The sequence below is a fragment of the Saccostrea echinata genome, unplaced genomic scaffold, assembly GCF_033153115.1.
Source record: "Saccostrea echinata isolate AGI-Se365-2 ecotype Australia unplaced genomic scaffold, CSIRO_AGI_Sech_v1 ptg000002l, whole genome shotgun sequence".
NCBI classification, from domain to species: Eukaryota; Metazoa; Mollusca; class Bivalvia; order Ostreida; family Ostreidae; genus Saccostrea; species Saccostrea echinata.
The window spans coordinates 18,060,010-18,079,156 of NW_026889751.1; the positions used below are offsets into that span (position 1 = coordinate 18,060,010).

Here is a 19,147-nt window from a genome sequence, read left to right on the forward strand (position 1 = left end):
TTATCTGCACTTTTTAATTCACAGAAAAAATTAGTAGTAAATGCATGGTTGAAGTGAAAATGCATAAATTATTTGAAAAACTACTCTACTTCTAGGTATTTTGCAGACAAAAGAAGTGCAAGCTTTGATGAGCAAGGGTGCATGCGTCTTTCATTATTGTGAAATTCACGGCCCCTGGGTCAGGGGTTCTGAGGTTAGGGCAGGAAAGGAGGGGTTATAGTGAAAATGAAAAAAAATTGTTGAAAACCTTACTCTGTTTATGGGCGTCTAGCAGGCACACCAAGTACAAAGTTGTAATGAGCAGGGGAGTTTTGACCAGATTTGTGAAATTCATGAACACTAAATGATTAGTTCTGGTGCTAAGGTTAAGGCTCCATTGATCATATGTGGAAAATTTTCTCTACTTTCAGAGAAGATATCCCCCTTTGATTATTCACCTATGATAATCATGCAGACTGAGTAATCATTGTTGTTTTGTAATTGATAGGACACTTGAATAGAAGGAATCATAAAACATTCTAATGTATAATACAAAAAAGTACTTAAAATCTATAGTTTTATGGTCATGTAGATCAGGCTTATAAATTAAAAAAAAATAAATTTGTTCTTTAAAATTTAATGTTATTCAGGAGAGGCCAATTGAAAGGAAATGATTACTTTCATGCTGAAGCTCTGTTTTTAAATTCGGTGATAGTAACAATTGGGAGAATAGTTAGCACTGGCATTTCAGGTACATGTAAAATGATCTAGCCTCCGAGTTGCACGCTGTCCTAGATATTTTCTTGTTTACCTTCCATTTCACTGCTGTAACATATACCGTCTTCTTTATGTCGAGATCTAACTTGCCTGCTGTCACGGCTTTCATTGCATACTTACACATCTAGTTTTATCCATGTGTCATGCATAGGAACACGATGATCAATTTAACAGTGCACTGGACAGTGATCTGAGGGTCAAAATCCCCCACCCAATAATATCTTAAGTGACATATTCAACCCCCCTTCAATGATATCTTAAATGGCATAAAATATTTTGAAACGTTACAAATTACCATATAAACTATTTTATTGATCCTTGATCACCTTATTTCTCTTTTTAAAGTGAAATATAATTATAAAATATGAAGATAACGAACAGTATTCAATCTCGAAAGTCCAATGAAACGATACAAATTTGGAGCAGAGCAAATACGGACCTCAAAATTTAGAGGTGGGATCAGGTGCCATGGAGGAGTTAGCATCCCCTGCCGACCGGTCACATCCGCCGTGTGCTCCTTGTCATGATCGAAAAAAAAACCGGAAAAATCCGTAGACAGTTGAGTGTTTAAGTAATGGCCTAACAATTAGTATGAAAAACATTAGTCAGCATTTGACTTAATGATAGGTTGTATGTGCAGACAAGGTCATTGTATCGACCGTAAAACTTGCGAAATAATGACTTCAAACAAGACTGTTGATATCCTTGTTTCATCAACTTGTTTGTCAATAGTTTGCCTCGTTTTAGAAATTGTCCTTACGTAGAGCATGCTCTTGCGTATCGAATCAACTGAGAGACATAAATCCCATATTCAGGTGATAAGGGCATATTGCTACATTAGTTAAGTAAGTCGATGATTGAAAAGTTGAAGTCATCACGTTTATCATAAAGCTTTGTTGTTAGGTTACCATTAACGTCTTTTTCTAGTAAAATATCTAAATATGAAACAGATGTGTCAGAATCTGTGGTATCTTTTATTTTCAAGCTCACTGGGATATATTGAGTCGACATGTGAACGAAAGTAATTATTGTTAATTGATAATACGTCGTCGATATAACGAAATGGCCACAGAAAGTATTTTCTTCTTCTCATGTAGAAGTTTTTGAATAAATTCTGCTTCATATGAATACAAAAATAGGTCTGCTAATAGGGTCTCAATTGGTACCCATGGGAATTCCAACAGATTGTTGGAAGACGTTATCTCCAAAAACTACATAGATATTGTCAATCAGAAACTCAAGCATCTTTTTAAAATCAACTTTAGAGTATTTGTGTATACAATCAGACTGCTTTTTATCAAAACAATTTTGCAAATGGCCAATGGCAAGGTAAGTATATTTACGAGTTCCATTTTTATTGAAAAAGCAGCTGTCTATAATGTCAAAAAGCCTGGACTTCAATTTATCGTGGGGAATGGTTGTAAAATTTTGTGATTTCCAATTTTTTTTTTTTTTTTTTTTTGCATATGGGATACTGTATGTCTGACGTCACATTAGTATATCACTACCCATGTACATGTATTATTACTCCGACAGTAATGCACCACTTGAGGAACCCCTCTTCATTCTTTGAAAGTAGTATATTTGATTAGTATATTTGAAAAAAAAAATTCATTTCATCTTCATTTTTTGCGGAGGAAAATTAAACATTTGTATATTTGAAAAAATTAAGCAACATTTCAGCTTCATTTCCTTTTCTACCAGTTTATCTTGCTTTACTATATGGAGAATAATACAAACTCTTTTCCATATTACACGCTGTATCAATCCGAGACAGTAATATCAGCACGGGGCTGGAAGCCCGAAGGGGCTGATACCAGTTGATCGAGGGCATATCAATATGGGGTGTGATAAGTAAAAGTGTATGTTTAAATTTATTATATTTATTACATCTTTAGTAATAATATACAAATACTTTAAATAATTTAAGTAGAATATAATTTTACATGTATATTCGTTAACAATTTCTGAGAACACTTCTTACAACAAATTTAATTTAATAGACAAAAGGAAAATTAGCACTATAGTTTTTTCCCATAAAAAGTAAAGCTAAACCATAATTCAACATATTTTGTCATTTTCTTATCAGCATTAGTATATTTGAAAAAAAAATTAAGAAACATTTCATCTTCATTTTTTGCGGAGGAAAATTAAACGTATGTACATGTATAAATACATAGTAATGGAAAACTAAAACAAAAGTAAAATGTTTCAATTCAAATTTTAGGTCATTGGAATAAAGGAATAGGACAATTCGTATAAAAAACATCCATTTATTTTGATGTTCATTAGTTTAGTCTTAAAGATAAATAAATGTACTCTGGTGAAAAAAAAAAAAAAAAAAAAAAAAAAAAAAAAAAAAAAAACTTTCAAAGGATTAAGAAGACTTCCTCAAGAGATGTATTACGGTCGGAGTAATAATATATGTACATGGGTAGTAATATACTAATGTGACGTCAGACATATCGCCTATGCAAAAAACAAAACCAAAAAAAAAAAAAAAAATCAAAACAAAACAAAATAAACCAAACAAACAAACAAACAAACAAAAAACCTTTATTTATTGCTAAGTATGTAATAATGATTATTCAACTGCTATTCTATGGATCCTTTACAAGGTTGTAATATTTAGATATCTGTTAATTAAGGCCCTTGGGCCTCTTATTTCTTTAATAGATAAACCTTTTCATGATATGTCTCTAAATTGAAAAAAGGTATAGTACACAACTTTTGAAAATATAATGAGATATTTTGTAAAAATATAAACATTCTATATATCTAATTTATAAATTGAAGAAGCAGCTTAATTAGGCAAAACTGTATGTAGCGTAAATGTAAATTGTATGTAGCGATAGGTTTACTTTCAGATCTGACATTGAAAAGAAAATTAATGAACGAAAAGAGATAATTACGCAAAAATCAAAATGCGATAGGAAACTGTGTATGTAACTTTACATTAGTACTTATTTACTTACGTATCGTTATAGGTCGAGTAAGAAGTATAGTAACTGTATGAGTTGTATCGATAGTAGCTCTGTGCTTCTACTGTTAAAAATCCTGGAAAAAAAATCAAAGTAAGTTATCAGCTTCATGTATCTAGGTGACACACGAGTACAATTTAATACTCTTATCCCTCAATTATTAAAAAAAATCAAAGAACTTTCCATTGAGTGTTAATTACAAGTTTGTGCATACGAAATCACATTTTTAAAATGTAAGATACCTGTTGATAGAAAAGACGTCATATAAACTACAACAAAACTACACATATAAGTAATCAAGTAAGGAAATATACAACAATATTTTAAAATATGTACCTCAATAATGCAATTTTTGCGCTTTAACTTCAATAAAAACATTACCGGGTTAGTTTGAAAGGTTCGTTTCTGTTTAGGTAAATGAAAGACAAAATGGAAAAACCCCGAAAATCTGTGGTGTGGTTGTCATTTTTCACAAAAAAAATTAAAACTCAATTTTTCTTTAGAGTAAAAACTGTTAAGAATAGGGTGGCACTAGTAATTAATTATATCAACAAGATATTTTCTTTTGTATTTCAATATACATCGCCATTCTGTCCTTCATTGTAATTAGAAGAAAGACGCATGACCTGTATACATGTAACTCATTTATATTTACATGTATAATCAATTCTAGATGTTGCATTTAGACTTTTGCAACTTTTTAAGAAGGGACTCCCGCTCCACAAGCTTAAAAGCGCTTAATTTCTCTTCCTTTTTTCTATTAAAACAGAAAATTCACGCACTGGGAGCTAGAGTATGCCATATCAAAGTGTGTCGAATTGCAGGATGATCTTAAAGTTATTTTACAGTGTAGCATAAAATAGACCATTGTTTAATATACAAAGTTATGTAAATTTCACTCTGTTTTTCCCTTTTTTTTTCTTCATCAGTATCTTAAAAAATCTGCGCGTGAGCATCAATGAACCACAACAATACGTAACATCAACACAAAATGCAACCTAGTAAATTTCATTTCATATTCCTTTCCAAACAAGAGAATGCATTGGTTAAAGGTATCCGCCATCTTAATTTTAATGAATAAAGACGTTATTTTTGCAACATGGTATATGTTTAACACAGTGTTCCAGTCCTTGGTTATATGGTAATAGAGTTCACTTAATCAAAAAAAAAAAAAAAAGAAAAAATCCTGATGTCAATGTAATGTATAATTTCATAATCAGTATGATTATAAGTAAGACTCCCTTATTTGGTTTCTACATATTTTATTGTGTAGAAATTATACAAATGGGAACAACATTACTTTCCCCTCTTCCTTAAACAAACATATCACTAATGCACTATATTTGGGAAAACCGACAAAAAACACATTTTTAATTTACTGAAATGTTTAAAGCTAAATTGTTAAATAAATGCAAAAAGCCTAATTAAACAGAATGATGTTTTACAATAAATTCATTGCTATCATAATAACGTACCAACAATGGAGCCAAAAACAATCAAGAGGTTACGAAGATCCCTCATTGTCAAACTCTTTTCTCTCAATGTATACCTACATGTATCCCTAATTTGTGTCATGCTTTGTTTGTTTTTACTTTGTAATAAAAACTTCAAGTAGGATTTTAAAAGGTAACGCACATAATCAGAGTTATGCAATCTATCAGAAACAGACTGTGACTTGGTTTAAATTACAATCAGGATCAGTAAAATTAACATCCTTGTATCATCCATATACACATGAATATGCATCATTCATTACAAGCACAGTTGGGCAGGTAACTTCGGAATGGACATTTTCCAGTTTCGCATTTTAAAATTTTAATTTTTTTTTAATTTTTTTTTTTTTTTTTTTTTTTTTTGTTTTAAGATATTTTATGTCAAAGAAAAGCTTCCCACGGAAAAAAAAAAAAACTTTTATTCATTCTTACCTCATCTTCCGTTGCGTTCTTGTTTTGCATTGTCATATGAAACATTTGGTTTGAATTTTGTTTCGATAGCAATTACCATGATTACTGTTTTCTTTTTTTGGGGGGGGGGGGGTACTGCTTTGTATTCATTAAATGAAATTTATTTTCATAGGTTATCTCTCCACATCTGTTAGATTGTCTGACAAAGATTAAAGTTTGTTGTCCCCGATTCTAATATATCCGACTGTGTTACAATTTAAGACGGGAATTTGTACACAAGGTATCAATTCAAAATCTCAGAAAAACCTTTCTCTGTCAAGATATATCACTTAGCCTTTAACACGTCACTAAATATTCATTCATCCATGCTATCCTTCTCAGAATATTGCCAAAAATTTGATTTTTCGGACATTTTTTCCCTTTAAAAGCACAACTCGGAATGAATTAATCTAGTAGATTTCTTTTCAGAAAGTAGTGAAACATATCGGCGGATCAAAGTTTATATATGAGAGAGATAATTCCGTCACTGTGCCAATTAAATTCATGATGATTATCTTTTTTTAAGCATGCTGACCTCCCCCCCCCCCTTCGAATATTCATTCGATTCTAAACTCACATCAGACATCAACTCATCGAATGAATATTCGAATATTCGTTGAGATCGACATACTATAATAATTAAGGAGGCTGTGTTGTTAACAAGTTAGACCTATCTACATGTAACAGATGCACTTTATGACTTAAATTATAAAAAAAATATGATTTTTTCTAGCCACAAACTATTATTTTTAAAAATAAAAATAAGAATAATAATAGTAATCTAGCTGTTATATATATATTTTTTAAAAATTCCATTCTCTATATTTTTAAACAGAACTCTTCTCTTCACTTAAAACGGCCATGATCACCCGGTTCTCTCAGTATTTTAATTATGCATTTTCCTGTTTGTAATCATTTAAAAATGAAAGCAAACAGGGAGAGCCTCTTTTTCAGTTGATATGTCACTGCAATTTTTTTCACAATGCACAATGTGTAATCCAATTACCGAAGCGTGATGTCACGTAAATGAATGCATTCTCCTATACATTTGCAAGCTGGTTACTTTCTAGTGCATCAATTACCATTTTCTTCTTGCGCAAGATATACATGTATGTAATTTATATAGTCAAATATCTCAAACGTGAAGATATCTTTTAAGATCTACGAGATAACCCTCAGCCTATACGAGATGACATCATTACTAGAGGAAATATAAGGAGAGATATCTCCCTTTGCATTTTAGAAATCGAAACATTATACTTCTGTACCATGAATTGTTTAATTGTGGATAAATAGGCTAAGATCATATATGCGCCCCTTCATATTTTCATTCGTGTACTCAATATTTTATGGAGTCCACCAAATTCTTTTTAAAATATTCATTTTTACTCATAATTTAACCATAGATACCCAAGTGCAATTTTTATACTTGACTTACTTACCACATTGAGATATTCGTACTTGCATTTTGATTTTTTACTTGAGTCCAGCTGTTCTTTAAATTAATTTAAAGATTTTTCCCCATCTCCTCCTAATTAGAAGTTCGATCTCACTCTATGCCTCGCCCTAGTACACGGGGCTTACCAACATATTGGGGGGAAAAAATTGGTAAATATGTATTTATCTCTCAACACAATCTGATTTTTTTTTCATTTAATTTAAGATAAAGACAGAAAAAAATTGAATGTGTGCATTTGACGGGGACAAACTGTGCTGTACGTGTTTTTTTTTTGTTTCTTGTTTTTTTTTTGTAACTAACAATTGCAAGATGTCGATGTTCGATTTTTTTTAGGCTAAATAAGATTTTGTTTTGAATAGTTCTGTTAAATAATATATTCTTAATATTTGAAAACAAATTTTGCTTGGTCACAAAGTGGCCAGGGTTCAAGGCAAAAGCATGACTTTTGTTTAGCACTATTGAGTGCCACGTTTTCAGTTTACCTTTTGTTGTTACTCTAATGTTAATTCGCTTTGTCATTGTCACAGACATTGCACGATAGCCGAACGACTTTCTTCTTGATGTTAAAACTCTATTAAAGAAGTACAAAACAATATATGGACATTTTGAATTCTTTTCTTAAGAGGACAATTTTGCTTAAGCATACAACACAGTATTCACATACATGTATTGCATACTATTGGCCTCATTTGGACTTTAAATGATATTTAATGTACATATATTTGATAATTTTGTTTCTTTTTTCAGCTTTGATTTAAAAAGTCTAGCAAAATATTAAAAACTAAGAAAGTGCTTTATTTAAATTCATGTATATTAAAAATTCTTGTGTTACTCTTAATTTATTACTGCAAGTGGCAATCCAACTTAAATCCATAGCTCCCTTTCTAAGGAATAAATTCAAAATCATATGTCAGTTTTTAATATTTATAATACAATCAAATCAAAAGGAATTTGAATTACAATACCTATACTGGATTCCTAAACTTCATAAAAAGATACATAGTGGGTTCCAGTTAATGTTCTACCAAGCCTCTGTCTTTACTCCTCACTAAAATATGAACAGCAGTGAAGGAGAAACTTCAAGAGTACTGTACAAGAATATATTCGATAAGTGGTGTAAATCAGATGTGGATACTTAACAATTCCAAGGAACTTTCAGAAAATTGGAAATCACAAAATTTTACCAAAATCAATTGCATCGAAGCGTAAGTCTTTTCAACACTTCATACAACAATTTCCCGCGACAAGTTATAGAGTCCAGGATTTTTGATATCATTGACAGCTGCTTTTTCAATAAAAATGGAACTCGTAAATCAACTTACCATGTCTTTGGTCATTTGCAAAGTTATTTTGTTAAAAAAACATTCTGATTGTATCTAAATCTGTAGTTTTTATTGGAGATCGGGTCTTCAAATAATCTGTCAGAATTCCCATGAGAACCAATTGCTTCCCGTTATTAGCAGACCTATTTTTGTATTCATATGAAACTTAATTTATTCAAAAACTTTTACATGAGAAGACGAAGACACTTGCTGTGGCATTCAACTTCACATTTAGATATATTAACGGCGTATTATCATTTAACAATAGTTACTTCCATTCATATATCGACTCGATATCCCAGTGAACTTGAACAGAGTTCATTCGGTGCCCCTGGGATAATCCTCGGGGATATTAAACATATGTCATATGTGCAGTCTTCAGATTCCCAGTTTTGGTATAGAATCAATAATTCATACAAAAAAAAAATTGAAAGAATGTAAAGTTTCTGTTAGCGATATATTTGAAGATTCCTATTCCGATCCCATGTCTTCTATTTCAAAATGTTCTGTGAAAAACTGTAAAACCTGTGACATTTTGAAAACTTACACTTCTTTTACTAGTAATCTTACTGGACAAAACTTCTGTACCAAAACTTGGGAAAATCTGAACTGCAAACCTTCTAATGTTGTCAACGGAATATAATGTAATCTTTATGGACTTGTTTATGTTGGTGAAAACCTGAGACATTTTGATAACTAAAACTTCTTTTACTACATTGTAGTAATGTTACTCGACAGAGCTTCTATATTAGATACCAAAACTTGGGAAAGTCTGAACTGCAAATCTTCTACTGTTGTCTACGGAATATAATGTAATCTTTGTGGACTTGTTTGCGTTGGTGAAACCAAGGGTTCATGCACTTAAGAAAAGAATATCAGGACACAGATTCCAAATTAACAATGGGGGCCAGCAGCTTCTAAACAAGCATTTTAATTTACCTGATCATTCTATTTTGTCAATGAAAGTTAGAATTCTAGAAAAGATTTACAATCATACAAACAGTCCATCACTGAGTACACCTTTCCGTAGACAACGAATAGAATATTGGATTAGAAAGCTAGGCACGGCCTTTCCCTATGGATGCAATGACAATGTCGATAGTGTTGGGAATCTTTCCAGTCCACAGTGTAACAATGTAAATGTGATGGGACTTTTTGACCGTACACAGAGACGTAAGCGTAGTCCTGGGCATCGGTCTTACAATAAACCTTTAATAATTGATGTCTCTTTTGATTCATTACTACCTTATGTAAATCAACAGTTAGGTCTTCATCACATTCGCATCAAACTGTACTCTGTCCCCTTGAAACTTTTAAATAGTCTACTTGAAAAAGTCAAGGAAAGTCCATTTTTGATTCCTCGACACCAAAATACAGACTCGTATCTGTGGTTATGGTTATTGCAAATCATCGGTTTTTTAAACCGCCACGTTTTACAGAAGAAAATGCAGCTAAAACAACCCGTTTTTTCCCTTAAACTCCAACATGCCAACAAAGGAATTGACACGGTTAATATAAGTAATATTCTTAATCACAAAAGGGTCCTGTCTTGTATTCCACCATATTTCAAGTTGAAGACTACACCTTGTATTTCCTACAAAAATACATCGACTATTGCTTCCAAACTTTTTAATTACAAGAAAACTTTACAGAGCCTGGATAATGAGAATCTGATACATAGTCCTCCTTCCTGTTCATGTTCTTCTTCACCTTACAACTAAAGTCCTGCTGGACACGTTATTACTGGTGACGTAAATATAGTAAATAATGATGATCTTAAATCATTAAAATAACTGGCGTCAAAATGTCATAAATATTATGGATTCTGTGGAAGATTACGCCAGGCGATGGGCCAGACATGAAAAATAAGACCCTGACACGTGGTCAAAATGGATTAAATGTATCGGATGTATGTTAAAATCTCGCATTAAGCGATTAAAATGAAAACCAACTATCCTTCTGTGTTCAATAATTCAGAAGTGAAAAAAGAATTAAATACTAGATTACACGATCAGTATGTACTGGTCCCTGCTGACAAAGCAGGTAACAACATTGTATTTATTTGTAAGGCTCATTATTTAAATTGTATTTTAGAGGAACTGGGATTTATTTCAACCAGTGTTAATCCAACTTATACCCATAGCTCCCTTTCTAAAGAGGAAATTCTTCAAAATCATTTGTCAGTTTTTAAAGTTTTTAATATTCCAAACAACCAACACGAATTTGAATTACCATATCTATATTGGATTCCAAAACTTCATAAAAATCCTTACAAACAGATACAGAGTGTGTTCCAGTAAATGTTCATTTACTCCTCACTAAAATATTAACAGTAGTGAAGGAGAAACTTCAGGAGTACTGTGCAATATTATATATATTCGAGAAGTGGTGTAAATCAGATGTGGATACTTATTTGAAATCACAAAGATTTACCAAAATCAACATAAAAAATTACGACTTTTCAACTTTATATACAACCATTCCCGACGATAAATTAAAATCCAGGCTTTTTTGATACCATTGACAGCTGCTTTTTCAATAAAAATGGATCTCGTAAATTCACTTGCCTTGTCACTGGTCATTTGCAAAATTATTTTGTTAAAAAACATTCTGATTGTACACACAAGTACTCTGAAGTTGATATTAAAAAAATGCTTGAGTATCTGATTGACAATATCTATGCGGTTTTTGGAGACCAGGTCTTTCAACAATCTATTGGAATCCCAATCGGTACCAGTCTGACACATCTGTTTCATATATGGATATTTTACTAGAAAAAGACGTTAATGATAATTTAACAACCAAGCTTTATGATAAACGTGATGACCTTAACTTTTCAATGGTCAACTTCCCTTACTTATGCAGCAATATACCTTCATCACCTGCATACGGCGTTTATATCTCTCGGTTGATTCGATACGCAAGAGCATGGTCTACTTATGAACAATTTCTATAACGCGGTAACTAAAGTTATTGACAAACAAATTGATGAAACAAGAAAGCAGCAGTCTCATTTTAAGTCGTCATTTCGTAAGTTCTATGGTCGATACAATGACCTTGTCAGCAAATACAATTTATCATATATCATATATATATCAAGTCAAATGCTGACTGACGTTTTTCATACTAATTGTTAGCCATTATTTACACACTGAATTGTCGACGGATTTTTACGTTATTACCCGATCCTGACAAGGAGCACATGGCGGGTGTGACCGGTCGGTAGGGTATGCTCACTCCTCCATGGCACCTGATCCCACCTCCGATGTTTTAGAGGTCCGTGTTTGCTCTGCTCCAAAATTTGAGCTTGAATACTGTTCTTTATCTCCATACATTTTATTATCAATAACATAGTTTATAACCATTAATTATCATTAAAGTATAATAAAGGAGAATAAATTAGTAAACATTTCAATATGTGTTATAATACCCCCCCTTTTCCAGAACTCCTGACTCAACCAGGAGCGTAAATTTCACTATTTTGGAAAAAAGGCACATTTGCTCAAAATAACCATGCACTTAGCTTGTCTGCTACATTCCCATGGACGGATATTAAGAAGATTTTCAAAGAATTAATGCATAATGGATATATGATTAATAGAACCTTGCCTAAACACCAGAACCCCTTATCCAGCTAGGGCTCATTAATTTCACAATTTTAGAAGATGCACAGAAAACGAACAGTAATCAAGCTCAAAAGGCCAATGAAACGATACGAATCAGGAGCAGAGCAAACACGGGCCTCTAAAACATCAGGATGGGATCAGGTGCCATGGAGGAGTGAGCATCCCCTGCCAATCGGTCACTCCCGTCGTGTGTTCCTGGTTATGATCTGGAAAACAGAAAAATTTCGTAGAAATAATGGTCTAACAATTTGTAGGAAAATAGTCAATCAGCATTCGACTTAATGATTGATTGTATTTGCTGAGAAGCTAGGTCATTATATCAACCATGGAATTTGCGAAATGATTACTTTAAACAAAACTGATTATATTTTTGTTTCATATATTTACTGCACAAATATCGACAGTTTGATTGTCATGTTACTATTTGTAAAGTCTCGAGTTGAAATGGGGTAAAAATGCATGGTCCTGTGTAAGTTTTCTCAAACTCTGATCAATTAATGGTTCTAGGCATTTTGGGACGTTGAGTCTAGGCATTTAGGGAAATCCTTGAGTAATAAAGAACAATGACGTCATAACATGACGTCGTAATATAAAATATAATTACCCGTTAAGGCGCCATGATAAATATGTCTGCAGAACTAATATTGTTCATTACACCCTGTTCACTGATGATGTGATGTTGTGAAGAATGTCAGAGGAAATCCTAATTTGGATAAGGGCAGCTTGTCCTCATTAAAAAATATCTAATGACAATAAAATCTGCAGACCTGATTAATCCATCTTATTTCCAGAAAATCACAAACAAAAGAGAATGTTTATATGACGATTTAAACTTAAGCAAGTTTAAAAAACTCATTTAAAGACTTGAAATCGATCTTGAAATAGATACCGAAATTCCGTCTGAACTTAAAATACCCGCGGGTAAAGAGTCATCGTCCTATGTAATGTAACTGTACATGTATGTAGATGAATATGTAGCTGCTCTTTTTTATTGAGAAAGTTTTATTATACAATAAATAACATTGATCAAAATTTTATGCATGTATTAAAAACATTCTTATTCATCTTAAGTTATAACACTATTTTTTTTCTTAGTTAGTCTCATCGCTTTTTTTTTCTTTGCTAGTCTCATCGCTTTCATTACAAAAGTCCTCGTGACATTCCTCATCATCAGGATCTGTGTCTTCTGTAGGTAAGTCATCAGAATCATTCAAAAACTCATCATCAACATCTCCACATGCTTCTTCTAATTGTTCGCTCGATAACTTTCCTTGCTGTTGTACACGGAAAATGGTTCCTGGAAAAAAATGAAAAAAAGAACTTTAACAAAATTTTCAACTATAATTTCTTGTAGAATGAAAAGTTCAGCATAATATGGTAAAGAAATTGCTTCAAATTTACAGTAGTATTGGATCATTTAATGAAATTACATGAAAAAATATGGTTAGATCTTGTTCATATACAAATAGTTCAGTACTAAATTTCTTGTACAGGAAGAAAAGACATCAGTATTTTAAGAGTTATCTTATTTCATTCTTTTTCACTTTACAGGAATAGGGACTCTCATTGTAAAAAAAAAGTTTGTTAAAATGCAATTCTGACTGTGTAATGGCATTTCTGTACATGAATGAGGATCAGCCACACATTGTTACACTCTAATGCATTCCTCAATGATAAAGAATAACAAAAAAAGACAACTGAAATAAATCAGTGAATTTGAACCAATTAAAGAATTACATAACTTACTTCTTTTTCTCTCTGGTAACATTTTCAGTTCTGCTTCTAGCTGTGCTTCATTTGACATTTGTTCTGCAGGAGTGCGTGTCTCTGCCCTAAATGTGTACATAATAGCTAAATAAAGGCCCAAGGACCTTAAAGGTCACCTGAGTATAATTCAACATTGTAAAGGATCCATAGAAGTATAAAATAAAACAAAATAAACTTATAGATGAACCTATGTTGCCCAAAAGCAAGAATAATAGGATGATCAGGGATAAACAAAATAATTAGTCTAGTACTTGGTAACATATCTTAAAACTAGATCTATTAACTGTATGTGTAATTAGAAAAGCAGGCTTTATATTTTAATGGCTTTGGTGTGGACAACAATGCACTAATTCATGAATACTGTTAATAAATCATTATTGAATACAATGCAAGGTGCAGATATGCGTATTGCTAATTCATGATCGCTCCAACAACTCAAAACCCAGTGATTGTTCTAAATTTTGAATACGTCAATGTATGTACATGTACATGTATAGTAATTGCCTGTACTTGGACCCATTTATCACTATCATCATTCAGACAAAACAAAACAATAGAGCTAAACCAATCTCATTCCCTCTCACTTTGACCTCTCTTATTCCTTGAGGAACATTTAATGTACAAAGATAATGTATATTTATCTATTATTTACATCTCTACCTGACCATTAAAAACTATGAAATATGTATTATAAAAATTCTTGTATAATTTTCTCATTCAATTGTCCTTTCAGTTACATTATTTACAGTGATGAATTATCAAAGATGAATAGCAAATGGTAATTTCCTTCTCTCAGTAGACTACAAATTAATAAAGGCCTGCCCAGCACCAGAGCATTTGACCAAGTAGTCCAGAATTTCAAAATCTGGTAAAAATACCCTTGCATATTATAACTTTGTACTCTGTTCACCTCCTAGATGCCCAAGAGCAATGAAAAAGATTTTCAAAGACTAATGCAATTTCACAAAAATTCAACACAGCCCAGTTTTAACAATATAACCCCTTACCCTGGGACCAACAAATTCATAATTTTGGGAGAGGCACACTTGCTCATCATAAACATATACTGACTTTGTTCACTAAATACCCAGGAGCGAAGAAGATGATTTTTGAAGAAATAAAGTATTTTCACTACATTATTAATAGAGCCCCATGCTAGCACCAGAGGCCCTAGTCTCAGGGGCCAAGAAATTCACAATTTTGAAAGAGGCACCCTTGCTCATCATAACCATGCACTAAGTATGTTTGCTTAATACCCAGATGCAAAGGAGAAGATATTCAAAGAAATAATACATTTTCATGATAACATACAACAAAGCCCTGTCCTAACACCAAAATCCCTGACCCCCGAGTAATGAATTTCATAATTTTGAAGAGGCATCCTTGCTCATTATAACCATATGCATGGAACTAGTTTGTCTGCTAAATACCCAGGGGCAGAGAAGAAGATATGTAAATAATTTATGCATTTTTGTTTTCAATATCTGTTTTATAAAGCCCTGTCTTAACACCAGATCCCCTGACCCAGGGGCCATGAAATTCATAATTTTGGAAGAGGCACCTTTGCTCATCATAACTATGCACTTTGTTTAATATCCCGGAGCAGAGAAGAAGTTCAAAGAAATACTGCATTTTCACTACATAATCAATAGACTCACCCCCCCCCCCCCCCCTTCAAACACCAGAACCCTGACCCTAGGGTAAAAAAATTCACTGTTTTGGAAGAAGCACCCTTGCTCATCATATAATTTCTGCTAAATACGTAGGAGCAGGGGAAAACATTTTCAAAAACTAAATGTATTTTCACTATATTATCAACAGAGCCCAACCCTAACACCAGAACCCCTGACCAAGAAGCCATGAAATTTACAATTTTGTATAGGCATCCTTGGTCATTATAACTATGCACTTTGTTTGCTTAATATACAGGAACAAGAGAATAAGATTTTCAAAGAATTAATGTATTTTCACTACACATATCATCATTAGAGTCCCGCCTCAACTACAGAACCCCTGACACTGGGGCTACAATTTTCACCAGTTTGATAGAGGGCTCAATGCTTATTATAATCAAGCCAAATAGTATTTCTGCTTGATGTCTAGGAGTGAAGAAGAAGATTTTAAAGATATATGTAGCACTAATCTTGATGGTTTTAGCCCCATCCCTCAGGCACCAGGGGGACAGGGACCTAGAAATTCATAATATTTGTACCTCTTCAACACTAATGTTATATGCTAAAATTGGATAAAAAAGGTTCAGCAGTTTAAGGAAAGAAACTGAAAATGCTCAAAAATTAACTACTGACGCATGATGATGGACAAACAGATAGCTAAGGGTCACCTGAGTGACTCAGACAACATAAAAACTTATTATAAAATATTGCCTGAAGACTCCTGTCGTGATAAGAGAATGTTTTGGACATGTGACCATTTATCTATTTAGGAAAAATCAAAATATTGTCATTCTGATTCAGTCATTACTTTTAGACATAGAAAAAAAATATGTGTATATTTAAAGTGTGTATTATTCAGGAATTGAATTTTTGAAGCATATTTTAATCTTTATTTTTAAACCGAAGCAAACATTATAATTGCTATAATTATACATATATCTGTCATAAAATGATTAATATTTCAAAACAATTTATTAAAGCATGAAAATTAATGATCAGTCTGACTCACTCTTCCACAATTTCTGATTTTTCTCCACATTTAGCACAGATGTTTCTTTCTTTAGCACACTGAATACAGATAGTATAGTATGCTTGCTTTATCCTTTTTTGGAGACACTTTGTGCTGCAAAATAAATTGATTTTTTTAAAATTTATTCTATCAATATGAATAAATAAAATTTTTACCTCTAAGGTGGCCCTATCCTAGCCAAAGTTCACAACTGAAACAAATTTGAATCCAAACTGTATGAAGATGCTCACATATCAACATAACTAATAGAAGACCAGCTGTTGTTTAGAAGGAGAAAATAACACATATCCTTATAAAAATTTTACATCATATTGCAGTCCCCTCCTAACCCTAGGATGATGATTTTATTAAAGTTGAATCACACTATAAGATGCTTGCAATTTATATGACAAATTAGGCCCTGTTGCTCTTGCTAAGAATATTTCAACAAAATTTTCATGGCCGTAGGAACCATGAGGCTTGCAGAGGCCATGACCAGGGGTGGGTGTAATAATTTTGCCGATATATATTATACTATAGAAAATATTAATAGCTAATTAATGCTTGTGCCCCCTTAATAATGACTCTGATGCCCCCTTTATTGCTTGTCAAGGAATCTTTGCTTGATAGTGCTCCCCCAAACTTCAAATATTTGGTTGTGCCCCCCATCCCCACCCAAACTAAGATTGCTTCCCACAGCCCTGATTTTCTTGACCTTCTATTGTGGCTCTACCCTTGCCCCACTCCTGTATGGAAGTGCAACTGACTGAATGATGTCTTGTGTGACGTCACATTCTATTTTCTGTGGAAGCTTACCATTTAATGTAGCATAATTTATGGAGAGTCTGATTATGGACTCCTGATACATACAGATTTTCTGAAAGACATTGATGTACAATACCTCAAGTCTGATGAGTCATTTTATACATCAGACCAGAATATCCGATGACTCAGTGTCCAGGTTTGAGTTTTACTTTTTAAATTGGAGTCATAAAAACTTTTGTTTCAAGAAAAAAAATATTGCACAAATCCAAGTACATAGATGAGCTTAAAACCTCATGGACCGAAGATTTCCTTGGTTTTGCATTTTCACGTTTCACTTTCTTACATAAGTTTTTCTCCCATCTGACAAAATTTGCTTTGATCATGTGTATTCCTTGAGTACACAGGGCCAAATGCCCTGTGTGATCAAAAAAAAAAAAAATTAGCATAGACTGTATTAGTCCGAAATATCTGAGGTTTTCCTGGCTCTTTTACTATTTTTATATTTTATGTGGCAGGAAAGCGTCAGAACTGGTGCCATTACGAATACTGGGAATTTGCCACCTCCAACCAGAGGCGGCATTCTAGTTTATTTTCGTTACTTGCGAACCGAATGAAATGTCAAACTCAAAATTTATTAATAGTACAATACTTTTAGTACTCACAGACATTGTTTTTGTGGTTTGTTTATAAAATATACAATCCGATGAAAACATTTTATCTGACTGTCGAGGTTTGTTTGCATTTTAAATCTTTCAAGTCATGTACCGAAATGTGGAATGATGTTTTCTTTTCATCAATATTGGTGCGTACTAGAAACATAGTGCTATTGATAAAATGTGAATTCAGCATTTAGTTCGGTTCCCGGGTATTGAAAATCAACTCCAATTGGAGATCCATATGGCGAAATTTCCAGTTTTCATAATGGCACCGGTTCTGACGTTTTCCTGGCACGTAAAATATCAAAATCGTGAAAAAGCCTGGAAAACGTCAGATATTTCAGACTAAGACTGTATATAATCATTTTTAAATGGCCCTCACTTCAACATGTATATGACTGCACATTAACCCATGGTCAAACTGTCTCACAATTTTAGTTATACTGATAAACATAGGTATAAATAGTCTCATTTTAAATAATATGTGATCAATGTACATGTAAATCCACATCGCTCATGGTCACCCACCTTCAAATACTTACATGTACTGATGTACATGTATCAAAACAGTTTAAACAGTTTTGTTTGACCTACCACTTTTTAGGAACCGTTAGTGGTTTGTATTTCTTGTACTTTATTTTCCAGTCAATGACATCTTTACATCGTCTGCAGACACCTCCCAGTACCACACTGTTCATCAGCTTTACTCTTGGGGTTGTGTCATGAAGATTGTTTTTAAAAGCTGATTTATTCTGATATTTTTGGGGACCAGATTTACGAACATTTCCCTTCTGAGTACTCATCATAACAAGACAAAACTGTTTGAATTGACTAAATACTTAGCATCGAATAAACACGTTGTCTAGAATTCATGCAGGAACTTAAAAGGACTCCATAAATGCAAAATAAAATGCACAAGAAATCTTATTCCGGGATAATGCAACAAAAGCAGGTAATTTTATCAAGCATCTTTTTAAGCATTTTATATTAAATCGTGTTTAATAGTTATTAAAATGTATTGAACATCAGTGATCGTTTGATTTTTGTTTGGGCATTTTCCATAGATTTCTTCGGATTCTTTTAATTAAAGTAAAGTTTGGTTCTAACGTTTATAAGAAAAGTACGAAACTAAAAGAATGTTTGCATATAATCACCTCAAGAATAAACCTACGAATTTTAACATTATTTTG

The 19,147-nt window shown here is 32.7% G+C and overlaps 2 protein-coding genes across 2 annotated transcripts in view; both read right to left on the minus strand.

The window, feature by feature from the left end:
• LOC133200949 (uncharacterized) overlaps window positions 1-5,287 on the minus strand; it is a 46,441-nt gene extending 41,154 nt beyond the window's left edge. Inside the window, exons 1-2 of the mRNA XM_061336766.1 lie at window positions 5,213-5,287; window positions 3,732-3,813 (exon numbers count right to left, since the gene is read on the minus strand). Coding sequence (XP_061192750.1) covers window positions 3,732-3,813; window positions 5,213-5,258 — 128 coding nt within the window. The 5' untranslated portion in view covers window positions 5,259-5,287. The remainder of the gene's footprint in view (window positions 1-3,731; window positions 3,814-5,212) is intronic.
• A 7,808-nt stretch (window positions 5,288-13,095) lies between these two features.
• Window positions 13,096-18,813, minus strand: LOC133200961 (uncharacterized protein C9orf85 homolog). The gene is made up of 4 exons (XM_061336776.1): window positions 18,552-18,813; window positions 16,537-16,650; window positions 13,834-13,919; window positions 13,096-13,384 (listed from the first exon to the last, which is right to left on the minus strand). The coding sequence occupies exons 1-4, from the start codon at window positions 18,761-18,763 to the stop codon at window positions 13,179-13,181; spliced, it is 618 nt and encodes a 205-aa protein (XP_061192760.1). The 5' UTR covers window positions 18,764-18,813; the 3' UTR covers window positions 13,096-13,178.
• Window positions 18,814-19,147: the final 334 nt, after the last annotated feature.

What these genes read in the sequence shown, in the direction of transcription:
- LOC133200961 (XM_061336776.1), bottom strand. Translation starts at nt 18,763, where the DNA reads ATGATGAGTACTCAGAAGGGAAATGTTCGTAAATCTGGTCCCCAAAAA. An exon ending in CTAACGGTTCCTAAAAAGTG is followed by an intron (nt 16,651 to 18,551) that starts GTAGGTCAAACA and finishes TTTATTTTGCAG; the next exon opens with CACAAAGTGTCTCCAAAAAA. An exon ending in GTTACCAGAGAGAAAAAGAA is followed by an intron (nt 13,385 to 13,833) that starts GTAAGTTATGTA and finishes ATTTTTTTCCAG; the next exon opens with GAACCATTTTCCGTGTACAA.